Source organism: Heterodontus francisci, chromosome 18, assembly GCF_036365525.1.
Source record: "Heterodontus francisci isolate sHetFra1 chromosome 18, sHetFra1.hap1, whole genome shotgun sequence".
Lineage (NCBI taxonomy): Eukaryota > Metazoa > Chordata > Chondrichthyes > Heterodontiformes > Heterodontidae > Heterodontus > Heterodontus francisci.
The window spans coordinates 22,619,133-22,633,460 of record NC_090388.1 but is presented as its reverse complement, the minus strand read 5'-3'; the positions used below and the strand labels follow the sequence as shown (position 1 = coordinate 22,633,460).

The window sequence follows — 14,328 nt, the reverse complement described above, 5'->3', positions numbered from 1 at the left end:
AAGATGAGCAATGGTATGCCATGCCACATAGTTGATCTATGAAAGCACCTGATGTACCCGTCAACAACAATGCCGGCCCTGTTAGGAACCTTTGAATAAGTGAAGGATACAACTTTATGTGTCACATGGAGATGGGTATGGCTCATCCTAGATCGTGTGATCTACTTCTCCTGAGGATCCATATGCGCTGCAGCAAAACCAACAGGCAGGTGCAGCTCACTTAGAGACCCCTGGTCATGAGCAGCAGCCACCAAGGGGAGTTCGCCACTGTGGAACGGCGCACATCTACAGGCCCCGCATGACATACCAGTGGATGTCATGCGCGCCAGTGTCAGAGGCAACTGCAGATGTAGAGAGAGGTGGTGACACATCTCTGTGCCCTGCTAAACGATGACCTGCAGCCCATGGGCTTCAGTGCACATCCTATGCCTGTGGTCCACATATTAACAGTGGCTCTTAACCATTATGCCTATGCATCATTTCAGGGGCCCACCAGAGACCTTTATAGGGTCACAGAGTCAGCAGTGCACCACTGCATCAGGGAGGTCACCAATGCCCTGTATCCGAGGGCTAGTATGTCTGCTTCAGGATAGACCCGAACAGCCAGGCCCAGAGGGCCATCGGTTTCGGCACCATTGCCAGATAACCAAAGGTGCAAGGGGTCATGCACTGCACCCATGTGGCCATTAGGCCTCCCACCAAGTTACCAGCTGCAAAGGTTACCATTAAGGGATTCCTCTCAATCCAGGTACAGCTGGTATGTGATCACTGGAGACGCTTCATGCAAACCTGTAACCGCTTCTGCAGCTACCACGAAGCCTAGATCCTGCACCAGTCCCAGCTGCTGTTCACTGAACTAGCTCAGATGGAGGGGTGTCTTCTTGAAGACAAGGGATACCCCTTGCAGATATGGCTCCTGACACCAGTGAGAGACCCCACCACTGGTGAAGAGAGATACGAAGCCAAACACAGAGCTACAAGAGCCACCATTGAGCAGGCGATCGACATGCTGAAAATGCACTTCCGCTGCCCAGATAGATTGGTTGGTGCCCTGTACTACGAGCCGCAAAGGGCAGCTCCTTTCTTTGCTGCTCACTGTGCTCTGCACAACTACGCACCCAATAGTGGACAGGCCTGGCACGATGACCTCAGCAGAAATCCTCCTTGGACTAGGAGGACACTTATGACTTACAACAGGAAAGGCATATGGAAGGACAGAGGACACCCAGGCTCTGCTTTCAGGGTGAGTAACAAGCTAGGGATGCATGGCAATGGCTTATCAGACAAATGGTCTCTGCTACATAGGAACCATCATGAGCTCTACAAGCCACACAGCACCCTCGATCACCTGCTGTGCAGCAGTCCACAACTGCAACATCTTTGAATTATTAGAGGCAACAGAAGACTGAGCCATTGTCCATGTTACTGCATCCGTGGAGATGCACAAGTAATACTGGCATGGCAATGATTTTATTCTATACATTGGGAGTTCTGAAAGGCCAATGATGTAATGGGAGGAGACACGATCGGTAGGTACATGCTGGCACACTTCATTCACACAGTAAAAGCAACACAGGTTAATGAAGATTTAGAGATTGAACTTTTCACAGTGCTGTGTCACCCGTGCAGACCCATTTATGTCATGGTTGTTTTTGGACTAGGAGCCTGAGTGGAGAAAGGCTACTGATCAGATTGCCCTTTGGCTGTGGATAACTTTGGCAGTCGTACTCTGTGTGCATGAGGCCTGGAGGGCCCCGGCTGGCTGGGGAAATGATCATTCATCCTCTTCCAGCATTGGACCCTTTGACGTCAGATTGTCCCAAAGCTACTTACCTCCTCTACCACCACCAGCCAGACTGCCTTGGCCGGGCGGGAGGGCCTCTTCTTACCATCGCTGGGGAAAAGGACCTCCTGCCTTGCCCACACAGCCTGGAGGAGAGCGAGCAGGGAGGCATCACTGAACTGTGGGGCCACCCTAGAGCACGTCTCTGCCATCTTCAGTTTTTGCTCTGGTCCTTTAAATGCAAAGGTGATTCCACAGTGTAACCGCTCTAACCTCTGGCTGCAAGGTTTTTCTGCATGTTTGAAAACTAATGCAGCACTAGTGAGGAAATGTGTGCTGTTGTCCTGGCTTTTCATCTATGACAGATCGACATATGTTCACATACACTTTGCTTCTGCAGCAGCTGATAATTACTGATGTAATATTTCTGGTTTGCAATGCAGGTAGAATATAAACATATTTCCCTGATTCTTTAAGAATTACTTATAATTCCAGTTATGTTTCACGTAACAGTTAGCAGAGAAATTAATACAGATTCCAAATGCATATTGGTCTGCGGCTTTTCAGTTAGGCGATTACAAGCCTATAGTATGTAGATATTCTTAAGTTATGCTTTTATTTCTGTTGTGTATTTTCCTTTTATGATACAATTCAGTATCACGTCCTGGTATGTGCAAAATTAAGATTATTTACCCAAGTGCAGCAAGCCTACAAGAAGGAATGTTACGCTTGAGTGGAAGAAGAGGATCTCAACTGCACAGGACACTGGGACAAAGCAGAGTAAGTATGTGGCAGCAAAGCACAAAGTGCTGGGAAAAATCAGACTTGAAAGTTAACTTTGCTTCTCTCTCCACAAATGCTGCCAGACCTGCTCAGTTTCTCCAAAACTTTCTGCTTTTCTGCCAGATTGACAGCATCCCACTCTTCAATAGCAAGATAGGTATTTATTTGGCAGCTGTCAGGAAGCAGGTGCTGGGGCGCTTTAAATAGGGCCTCAGCACCTGCTACACAGCTGAGCCAATGTCCATCATGGCGCTGGATGTCCCGTCTCTCTTCACATAATATGGGGGGGGGGGGGGGGGGGGGAGTGGGGGGAAAGAGGGCAGTGCGTCGCCGTGATGCTAATGAGCCCCCGCGCAAAATATCGTGGGAGCCCAGCTGTGGCTGCTGCACGTGGGCAGACCGCCGACTTCAAAGTGCACCTCTGCCACTTGCAGCGCACTAGTAAAATCCAGCCCATGGGAACACCACCACCTGCAAGTTCCCCTCCAAACCACACACCATCCTGATTTGGAACTATAGTGTCACTGGGTCAAAATCCTGGAACAGCACTGTGGGTGTTCCTACACTACATGGACTGCAGCAGTTTAAGGCGGCAGCTCACCACCACCTTCTCAAGGGCAATTAGGGATAGGAAATAAATGTTGGACTAACCAGCGACTCCCACATCCTATGAATGAATTAATAGAAACAAAAAAATCCAGGTCAAACTGTTTTTTTTTTATATCGTCGTGGTCCTGTAGTTTTTTTTTCAGGAATATGTGGTTTGCCTTTCAGGCTTGCAAAGGATCAGTATTGCTTTAAGAACCAGCAAACCTCAGGAGTTCTAGGAAGGTGCATTTTCATTGCCTTAGAAACAGCCATTTGGAAACTGCAATTCAAAGGGTGCATTCTCATTACCATAGATATAGCCACTGGGAATGAGTATTAAGCGATACATTTGTTACAATTCAATTTTGAACTGGCTTTTTAGTTGAAGACAGTTTGTTCTAACAGAAGACAGACACAGAGGACACAGACAGCTGTGGTGCTTAGCACCTAAAAAAGAGCTCTCAACCATTTGAACTGAAGGAAGAGGATTTTAGTTTGTTTAATTATCTCTCAAAATTCTAAAAAAAAGTCAAGCCAAAAACAGAGATCTCTGGTAATTTGAACTGAAGAAATGGAAGTTAGACTGTGACAATCTCTTATCCCTCAAAAAACTCTAAAGTCAGCTTGATTCTATTGAAAGTGCTTGCAAGTCGTTAATTGTTGAAATTCACTGGAGAAGGAAAGTATCACCTACTGCTGAAGTTAGACTATGGACTGTTCTACTGTGGAAGAACCTTTTTTCCCAGCATCAGACGACTGTGAGGACTCCAAGCAACATTCTGTGAGGACTTCAAGCAACACTGGACTGTAAATTTACAAGGACTCTAATTTTTTTTCTATTTTAAATGTTGTTTATCTCTTCATAGTGTTTAAGAATTTAGTTCTTCTAATTAAAGAGTTAATTTGTTGATTTAAGAACATCTGGTTTGGTTAGCCTCATTCGGGGGTTAATAGGTGGTACAATTTGGCTAGGTCTTTCTTTAATTTAGAAAGTTTTAAATGATATGTTAGGCGATCTGTGGAGCGACGGGATTGAATTAACAGTGCATTTCTCCCACCACAATCAGAATCGTATATTTTGATTGGGGGCTTTGACTGGAGCAGTCGGTCGTAACAATATATAATACAAAGTTCACTTGAAAGTAACTCTTACCGTGAAATATGAGTCAGCAACACTCTACAATATACCCACTAACTCTTACCCAACACTTGGCATTATTTTCAAGCCCTTAATATTTTTTCATGGGATATGGTTAAAAGACCTGAAAAGGGGCATGGTTAAAAGACAGTCTGTGCCACTGTTTCCCATTGAGTTGAAAACTTTTGCCTATATACATCACGGAACTTTGGCAAGTATTCATTATGCATGTACCATTGAGAAATATGATTGTGAAAGATGCTATGTAAATGCAAGTATACTAATCCAGCATGATTACATTTCCAACTCCATATTTAGGAACATTAGGAACAAGAGTAAGCTATTCAGTCCCTTGAGCCTGCTCTACGATTCAATTAGATCATGGTTGATCTGTACCACAACTCCATTTGTGCAGTGCAGTTCCATGTCCCTTAATACCTTACTTAACAAAAATCTCTCAGTTTTGAAAGTTCCAACTGACCTAGCATCCATAACCTTTTGGGATGAGTGTTCCAGATTTCTACTACCTTTTCACTTCTGAACAGCCTAATTATAATTAACATTATGTCCACTTGTTCTTGATTTTCCCCACTACAGAAAATAGTTCCTTATCAAATTATTTTAACATTTTATGCACCTCCATCAGATCACCCCTCAATCTTCTGCACTCAAGGGGATACACAAGTTTATGCATCCTCATATTTTAACCCTCAAAGGCCCAGTATCATTCTGGTGACCCTGTGCTGCACCCCCTCCAAGACAGTTATATCCTTCCTGAGCTTCCCAAAACTGAACGCAGTACTTGAAATGGGATCTGACCGAGGATGTACACAACTGAAGCATAACTTCCTCCCCTTCGTATGCCAGCCCCTTTGAGATAAAGGCCAATATTCCATTAGACTTTTTGTAATTGTACACTGGCTTTTAATAATTTCCGAATGTGACTCCCAAATCTCTTTGCACCTCTACAGTTCCTAGTTTCTGCCCATTTAGAAAATACTCTGATTTTTCAGTCTTGGATCCAAAATGGATGATCTCGCACTTGCCCACATTGAATGCCATTTGCCATAGTTTTGCCCACACACTTAATCTGTCCTTTTGTAATTTCCTGCTCCCATACGTACTACTTCACTGTCCCTTCTAACTCAGTGTCATCTGCAAACTCATATATACAACTCTCGATTCCTTCATCAAAGTCATTAATAAATATTTATTTTCATGGGCAATTTCACACCTTCCTTTATAGGAATGAACAAAAGCATATAGCATAAAAACATTAAAGTCTTAATATAATGAATTTCCTTTGCATAACTGTACAGTATTATAGCTGCATCACATTAACTATTTATGACTGTTCTTTTCATGGACTGCAGGAATTTCATGCACTCATGAAGGTTCTTTAAAATCAGACAAATTTGAGTAGAACAGCAGGATTTCAGGCAGGAGTATACATGCAAATTAACTCCATTACAAAGCTGTGTATAATCAATAGCCTCCTGAATACTTGAAAGTTTCTGTGAATTCTCATTTCTCTATTACATAATAACAAATCCTTGTATGTCCTATATTTTCAATCATGTGCACTTATGAGCTGTGTACTTTTGGAATTATTGCTAATATTGAATAATTTAAGAGAAACTGTTAGCCTCATTTCTTTGTCTTAGACCTAAACGTTAGCTTAAATAAATCTAACATTTGTTTTGTAGGTAATATTCAGAGATAAACTATTGGGCACTTCTAAGAAAGGTATCAAGGTAAATCAGTGAATCACTGCAGAAAACAGAAACTGTTTTTGCTGATTAATTTGGTGTACCTATTTTTCATTCAATAGAAAAAAATTCATTAAGTGCCTAAGTGAACATTTTGCTGGAAATTTAACACGATGTACCAGAATTTGCTGGGAAAATAATGGTGAGTTAAGCACACATGCCATTCTTTTTTTAAAAAAACAGCAATTTGAGGCAAGGAAGAGATAAGCCGTGAGTTGCAAATCGGCACAAACCCCTGGACAATTCATGTCACTACAACATAAGTCTAATGCAAATGACAGCACACTGTCAATCTCCCCGAGTTTCAAGAAATTACTGCATTTGCACTGTTAAAATGAATTAATTTGGCAGCAAAAAGTTAGGGCTGGTACATAACAATGTAAGGACCCCTTTAATGACAAAATATATGTTTCTGCAATGCCACTCAATCTTGGCAGCCCAGAAAGGGAATAATTGAAACAGTGGAGACTTAGAGGTAGTAAATTGTTCCTAGAGGGTTTTTAATTTTAAAAACTTTATTCACCTTTTGATACTTTTTTTCCTCTCTCAATCTTTCTTTCCCCACTCTTTCTATATCTAATTTGACTCTATTTACTTCTCCACCATTCCAGATGCCTCCTTGACCTCAGTATATGTTTATCAGCTCACAGTTCCAGCTATCTGTGGCAAAAATTTTACGAGCTGAAGGGTGAGAATAAAATCCAACTCATAGGGGCACGGTGCGAAGTGCCATGCTCTAGCAAATTCTGAGCCAATGAGTATATCTACTTATCTGTTTTAAATTCAAAGCTATACATAAAATATGAAATTTAACCAAAACTCCTCAGCAAAACAGGACACCAATTGTTTATAAAAACATAATTGTTTTCAAAGCTAAATATCTGAAGGAAGTTAATTGCAATACCTTGATTAAAAATAAAGGATACAGAATTATCCATATTTTGAACAATCAGAAAGCCTTCAAATACAGTAGATTTTAACTGCCCCTGCCTGGCAGAAACCAGCTCTTCTGTCCCACAATCTGACACCTGACAGATTTGCCTGACAGGGGAGCTGTCACTGCTCCATTGCATAGACCTTCATTTAAAATTGCAGGTTGCGTCCTAATGATATCAGACCCAATCTGCATATTTAAAGTAAACTTCCCCACCCTTTTCCTTCCTGCTAGTGTCCAGCTACTCTGCTCATGAATATCAGGACACTGAGGGAAGGCAGCAGGATCAGAGGGGTAAGGGTGCCATAAGAGGCCCAGAAGTTAAGTTTAAAAGTTTTATTTTAGTTTTCCTTATGGGCCAGGAGTTACAGGACTGCTTCTCTGGGCCTCACATGGAAGCCACGAGTCTCCATTGTGCCACACTAACCCCTTTCCCAATTTTTGCCAGATCCTTCACCCCACCACCAATCTTGCCAAGAGCCTGCTTCCCCATTCCTGATCCTGCCCAGTCCTTTCCCCAACCCAATGATTGCCGGGTCCATTCACACGGGTCTTATACCACCAGACGCTCGCTCCAAGTCTGCCAGCCAGGTAGCAAATCTGGCTAAAATGAAAGCAAAATACTGCTGATGTTGGATATCTGAAATGAAAACAGAAAGTGCTGGAAATACTCAGCAGGTCTGGCATCTGTGGAGAGAGAAGCAGAGTTAACATTTCAGGTCAGTGACCTTTCATCAGAACTGAGGTCACTGACCTGAAACATTAACTCTGCTTCTCTCTCCGCAGATGCTGCCAGACCTGCCGAGTATTTCCAGCACTTTCTGTTTTCATCGCAGATCTGGCTAGTTGTCGGGTAGGACACTGCAGAGATTTACTTAAATAAGGCCCTGCTGTAGAGATTGGTAGGGACTCTATGTTCCCAGCCTTGACGGGTTGATTGCCCATCACTGGGCACCCCTGCACCCTTTTCACTCTCTCCCCACCCCCACCCCAGTGAAAATCAAGGCATTCAATACTGACAATTCAGTCAGAAACCAAAAAGTTCTTTGTGATGAATATGATATCTAGTTTTTCTTCAATGCTTCAGAAGTTATAGCCTTTTACACTGAAGACTTAACTCACCATTGTTGTCGCTTAGTGCTCATTCTATAAAAGTGATTCTCAGCATACAATAAATGTATCATCCCCTTTCATGCCAATTTTAACATTTTAGTTCCTGCTTTTTAGACTTAAACAGCCCAAGCACAGAGGAAGAGGGCATGAGGTCCACTTTTAAGCATCTATCAATCCCTTATATAACTACTAATAGTTGGTTATCAAAGAGATGGCTCTTGAAATTTCTCCCTCCCTGGAGGAAGTGATTGTCCTCTACTTAACTGCTCAATGGTTCATAAGACTCTTCAAAAAACCAGCAGCCATGATATGGATGTGTCCAATGATCTGCCATGCAATTCTCTTTAACAAAGCAACAGAAAAGCACAGAACCTCAGTCCTAAAACTTTCAAGATGTTATTGCAGAATCCCTGCTTTCACGGGAGGGTACAATTGAAAAATATATGGAGAACAGCAAGTGAAATAGGCATCATCCAAATTATCCATGATGACCCACAAACAAGCTAAAGATTTCTACTTCAGGCGCACAGCATTTGCTTCCCTTTTTTATTTATACAGATAAAGGTTTTAAAACTAGTAAGAAACTTGGTCAAAACCACTACCCTGCACCCTCAGAGACATTCCAGTTCAGGAAGATGGCAAAGAAACAATCAATTGTTGTCAGCACAGGCTCAGCAAGCACATTTCACTGTCACTGACAAAGACATTGTTTTGTTTTTTTTAAAACCATTGGATGCCAAGTCAAAAATTGATTATTCCCTAAACCCCGACCAGTTGAATACACAGTTTACGTGAGAAACAGCAATGTAACCGATAATGACAATTAGATAAAAGGAATTGAACAGAATTTCTTTTGAAATTCTATCATGGTAGAGCATAAAAATAGATGATCAAATTTTGGATAATGCACTCAGTAAGATATGTTTTCCAAAAACTCCACCCATCAGTTTTCCCTGATAATTCAGTATCAGTATTCCCACTATGATAACTTTATATGCAGATAATTTTCAAAACTGCAAGCTAACATTTACCAGACACATTTATTGTCAATTAGTGCATTTATAGATTGTTACAGTAATGTATAATTAATGCATTTCATATTAGCCCCTTTCACATCTTAATTTGTCTCAGATATGCTACAGATTTGAATTATAAAGTATTGTTCTTAGAAAATACACTATATTTAAAGTGCACAATGTGAAATCAATAACTCAACCACTATTAACTGAAATTGAATTCAAATGATGGAAAGTTTGATTTGTTAATCAGAGAATGAAAACCACACATCCTGTAAAACTATTTTAAAATACAGCTCATGAAAACAGAAAGCCGGCACACACAAAGCATTCATTTTTCTTACAAACGTGTTGCGTAACAGATAACTGAGGTCAAAATTTATTTCAGCTGCTTTCATTACACCTATAACTTCTTTTCTATGCAGTGCCATTGATACAGTTGTAAATACACAACACAGTTCTTAAAACAGAAAAATATTTTTCCGTCCTTTGTCATTTGTCAAAATTAACTACCCTTATAGCACTTAAGTACAGCTGCTGAAAAGAAATCAGAGCTGGTGGACCTAGTGTAAGAAAAATAAATATTAAGACAATAAAGTCTTAGAAACCACATTATTGTTGATCACTCATTAAAGCTCATGCATTTTTTCCAGCGGCTGGATCTCAGAGTTCCTCCTTGTAAAATCCCAGTTTGGTTAGTGACATTTCCTTCCTCAGATGCATCACTTCCCAAAACATTTGTTCAACTGTAAAAACAGAAAATAAAAAGAACATTACAAAAAAATGTAACGTACATCACTCTTGATTTAATCAAAGAATCATAGAAATTTACAACACGGAAGGAGGCCATCCAACCTAATCCCACATTCCGGCTCCTGGTTTGTAGCCTTGTAGGTTATGGAACTTAAAGTGCATATCCAAGTACTTTTTAAATGTTATGAGGGTTTCTGTGTCCACCACCCTTTCAGGAATGAGTGTTCTAGATTTGGGTGAACAAATTGCCCCGCAAATTCCCTCAAAACCTCCTACCTTTTAACTTAATTCTTTGCCCTCATAATTAATGCATTGCATATTAGTCCTTTTCACATCTTAATTTGTCTTAGATATGCTACAGACTTGAATTATAAAGTATTATTCTTAGAAAATATACTATATTTAAAGTGCACAATGTGAAATCAATAACCCAACCACTATTAACTGAAATTGAATTCAAATGATGGAAAGTTTGATTTGTTAATCGGAGAATGAAAACCACACATCCTGTCAAACTATTTTAAAATACAGCTCATGAAAACAGAAAGCCAGCACACATAAAGCATTCATTTTCCTTACAAACGTGTTGCATAACAGATAACGGAGGTCAAAATTTACAGCACGGAAGGAGGCCATTCAACCCATTGTGTTATGGGCCCCTCAACCAAGTTGAATAGGGCCTTCCTTTCCACTCTATCTAGGCCTCTCAGAATTTTATACACTTCAATTAAATCTCCCCTCAGCCCCCTCTGTTCCAAAGAAAATAATCCTAGCCTATCCAATCTCTCCTCATACCTAATATTCTCCAGTACAGGAACCATCTTCATAAATCTCCTCTGTACCCTCTCTAGTACAATCACATCTTTCCTATAGTGCGGTGACCAGAACAGCATGCAGTACTCCAGCTGTGGCCTAACGAGTGTTCCATACAACTATTCATAACCTCCTAGCTCTTATATTCTACGCCTTGGCTAATAAAGGCAAGTGTCCTGTATGTCTTTCGGACCACCTTATCTCTCTGTCCAGCTGCTTTCAGGGATCTGTGGGCAGACACTCCAAGATGCCTCCGTTGCTCTACACTTCAGTTTCCTACCATTTATTGATTATTCCCTTGCCTTGTGAGCCTTCCCCAAATGCAGTAAGAGTCACTTGTGCTCCAAATGTTTGTAACTACACAATAGTGACTGGAAGTAGTCAGAATTTTCCTGAGATGTACAACTACAATAATCTCGAACTTTTGTTCACATATTACCTGCATTGTATATATTAAATAACTTAAGATATATTTGAGGTGTTGAGCACCAAGTTTTCAAAACAACGCCTTGCAAGGTGGTAAATAAATTGAGACAAAATTTTCTTTAATCATGCACTGACCTTAACCTATGTCAATACAAAATTATATGTTGTTACGAACAGGTGAGAAAGGGGTCTAGGGTTCCCTCTCAGTTTTCACCTGGTCCTCCCATAACAGGGTTTAATTTTAAACAGAGTGTTTTTAGCTCCCCCTTGGTGAATCCTTGTTCACTGCTTTTCAATTATTAATAGAGTCATACAGCACAGAAACAGGCCCTTCAGCCTATTGTGTCTGTGCCGGCCATAAAGCACCTAACTATTCTAACACTTTCTAACTATTTTCCAGCACTTGGCCCATAGCCTTGTATGCTTTGGCGTTTCAAGTGCTCATCTAAATACTTCTTAAATGTTGTCAGGGTTCCTGCCTCTACCACCTCTTCAGGCAGTGCGTTCCAGATTCCAACCACCCTCAGTGAAAATTTTTTTCCTCAAATCCCCTCCAAACATCCTGCCCCTTACCTTAAATCTATGCCCCCTGGTTATTGACCCCTCTGCAAAGGGAAAAGGTTTCTTCCTAACTAGCCTATCAATGCCCTTCATAATTTTGTATACCTCAATCATGTCCCCCCTCAGCTCTAAGGAAAACAGCCCTAGCCTTTTCAGTCTCTCTTCATAGCTGAAATGCTCCAGCTCAGGCAACATCCTGGTGAATCTCCTCTGCACCCTCTCCAGGGCAATCACATCCTTCCCATAGTGTGGTGCCCAGAACTGTATACAGTGCCTCAGCTGTGGCCTAACTAGCATTTTGTACAGCTCCATCATAACCTCCCTGCTCTTATATTCTTTGCCTTGGCTAATAAAGGCAAGTATCCCATATGCCTTCGTAACCACCTTATCTACCCGTGTTGCTGCCTTCAGTGATCTATGGACAAGTACATTAAGGTCCCTCTGACCCTCTGTACTTCCTAGGGTCCTACCATCCATTGTATATTCCCTTGCCTTGTTAGTCCTCCCAAAATGCATCACCTCACACTTCTCAGGAATAAATTCCATTTGCCACTGCTCCACCCATCTTACCAGCTCATCTATAACATCTTGTAATCTAAGGCTTTCCTCCTCACTATTTACAACACCACCAATTTTGGTGTCATCTGCGAACTTACTAATCATACCTCCTATGTTCACATCTAAATCATTAATGTACACTACAAACAGCAAGGGTCCCAGCACCGATCCCGGTGGTACACCACTGGTCACAGGCTTCCACTCGCAAAAACAAACCTCGACCATCACCCTGTGCCTCCTGTCACTAAGCCAATTTTGTATCCAATTTGCCAAATTGCCCTGGATCCCATGGGTTCTTACCTTCTTAACCAATCTCCCATGTGGGACCTTATCAAAAGCCTTACTGAAGTCCATGTAGACTACATCAACTGCTTTATCCTCATCCACACATCTGGTCACTGCCTCGAAAAATTCAATCAAGTTTGTTAGACAAGATCTACCCCTGACAAATTATAAGGCAAAGAAGCCAGCACAAACAGGTTTTTTTAGGGTTAAAGAAGAAAGGTTGAAAATTATTAAACTTAAAATTTTAATTCGGTTAACGCCTATGGACACACGACACGCCCACGCTAGCATGCACACGTGATACACACATGCAGATAGAAACAGAAAAGAAAATAACGTAGAAAAGTTTGAGGCGATCTCTGGAGAGGGTTTTTGCTACAGTTCTTCGAGCTCACTGTAGAGTTCTTGATTGTAAGTAGATCTTGCTCTGCGTTGGGGCCCAGTATTCTTCTTCAACCTTGCTCGCTGCAGGAGACCTACCTCTCTTGAGGTTCATGTGTCTTCAGTGAATTTGGGAGTGAGGGAGAGCCAGACAGTAGAGATCTTCTTCAGTCCAGGAGCATACTGCAGTCTCTCTGTTCAAAACTCTTTGTACAATTCAGAAAAAACAGGTTGTCACGCAGGCTAGTCACATGACCAGCTGATCTGACCACATCGGTTTGTGGATTCGGCCATCCCAGCAGTGTCCTGAAATTTGAGCTCCCTCACCTTTAATGTCTGGTGCTCATAGTACTTTGTGGGTTAAATTGTATAAGGGAAGTAACCCCTTTGTCACCCCAAGCACTGTCTGTTAACATGCAAATGTCTTTCCAGCCAAGGGCCTGGTGATTTTCTTTTTAAACAAGTCCTTTCTTCACTTCAGCAACAATTTTCAAATCAATGTTCATATGACAAACTTAATGTGCCTCATTCTTGCCAGGTGAGGGGCCTGCATGACAATGTAGTTGCATGAACATTGTTATTCACACACATAAGGAGGAATTATTGGAGTATTTAATCAGCAGCATTGACTGAGAGATGAGATGAGAGCAGAGTGGCAGCCTGAAGTGAGGAGGCTCAAGAAGAAGCCACACTCCCTTTTGCATTGGCCCCTTAAATAAATTCTTCACAAGTCACATAAAACTGCACTTACAGCTCCCTGTCTACCTTTTGGCTATCCATTCACCCACACTTCTGCAGCCATTGATCTGCTCAATCACTCCCTCACCTCCACCTTTGTGCGTTCGTCCCCAGTAAAATCATTACTCTCTTCTGCCCTGGTAATTCCCCATAGTATGGCCCGCATCTTTGCTCCTTCAGATCCAAGGAATGCAAACTTGAACATACCTGGTGAACCACACTGATTTAGCCATGCATCACCAAATATGGCTGCAGCACAGCAAATACTATTGGCCCTTGATCAGCTCTGACAAAACTGCTCACTACTCCATCTTCACCTCCAACAGCAACAAGTCATAGATGACTTTATCCCCAAGATTGGGACCATCTTCCTCCCTTTTGCACACCAAGCAATGCGTCCTGCATGATTTCATTTTGCCCTAACGCTAACTCCATTCAAGTCCACTATCTCATCCATGAGATCCACCTGCTGTTCCACCCATCTTATTCCCACTAAACTGCTGAGCAATAACTTCTTTCCGAGTTCCCATACTAGAGGACACTGTAAATGGCTCCCTCTCCTCAGGCACTGTCTGTTGTGTTATTGCTTTCTCAGCAATAAGGATCAAAAAATCTTATGCTAAATGGTAAGTTTAGTTTAGTTTAGTTTAGTTTAGAGATACAGCACTGAAACAGGCCCTTCGGCCCAC

The 14,328-nt window shown here is 41.7% G+C and overlaps 1 protein-coding gene across 5 annotated transcripts in view; it reads right to left on the bottom strand.

Moving 5' to 3' along the window:
* Positions 1 to 7,769: 7,769 nt before the first annotated feature.
* The window catches only part of rab3ip (RAB3A interacting protein (rabin3)), a 91,107-nt gene continuing 84,548 nt past the window's right edge, over positions 7,770 to 14,328 (bottom strand). For all 5 annotated transcript variants that reach the window (XM_068050407.1, XM_068050405.1, XM_068050408.1 and 2 more), the window contains one exon: positions 7,770 to 9,870. In XM_068050407.1, coding sequence (XP_067906508.1) covers positions 9,788 to 9,870 — 83 coding nt within the window. In that variant the 3' untranslated portion in view covers positions 7,770 to 9,787. The remainder of the gene's footprint in view (positions 9,871 to 14,328) is intronic.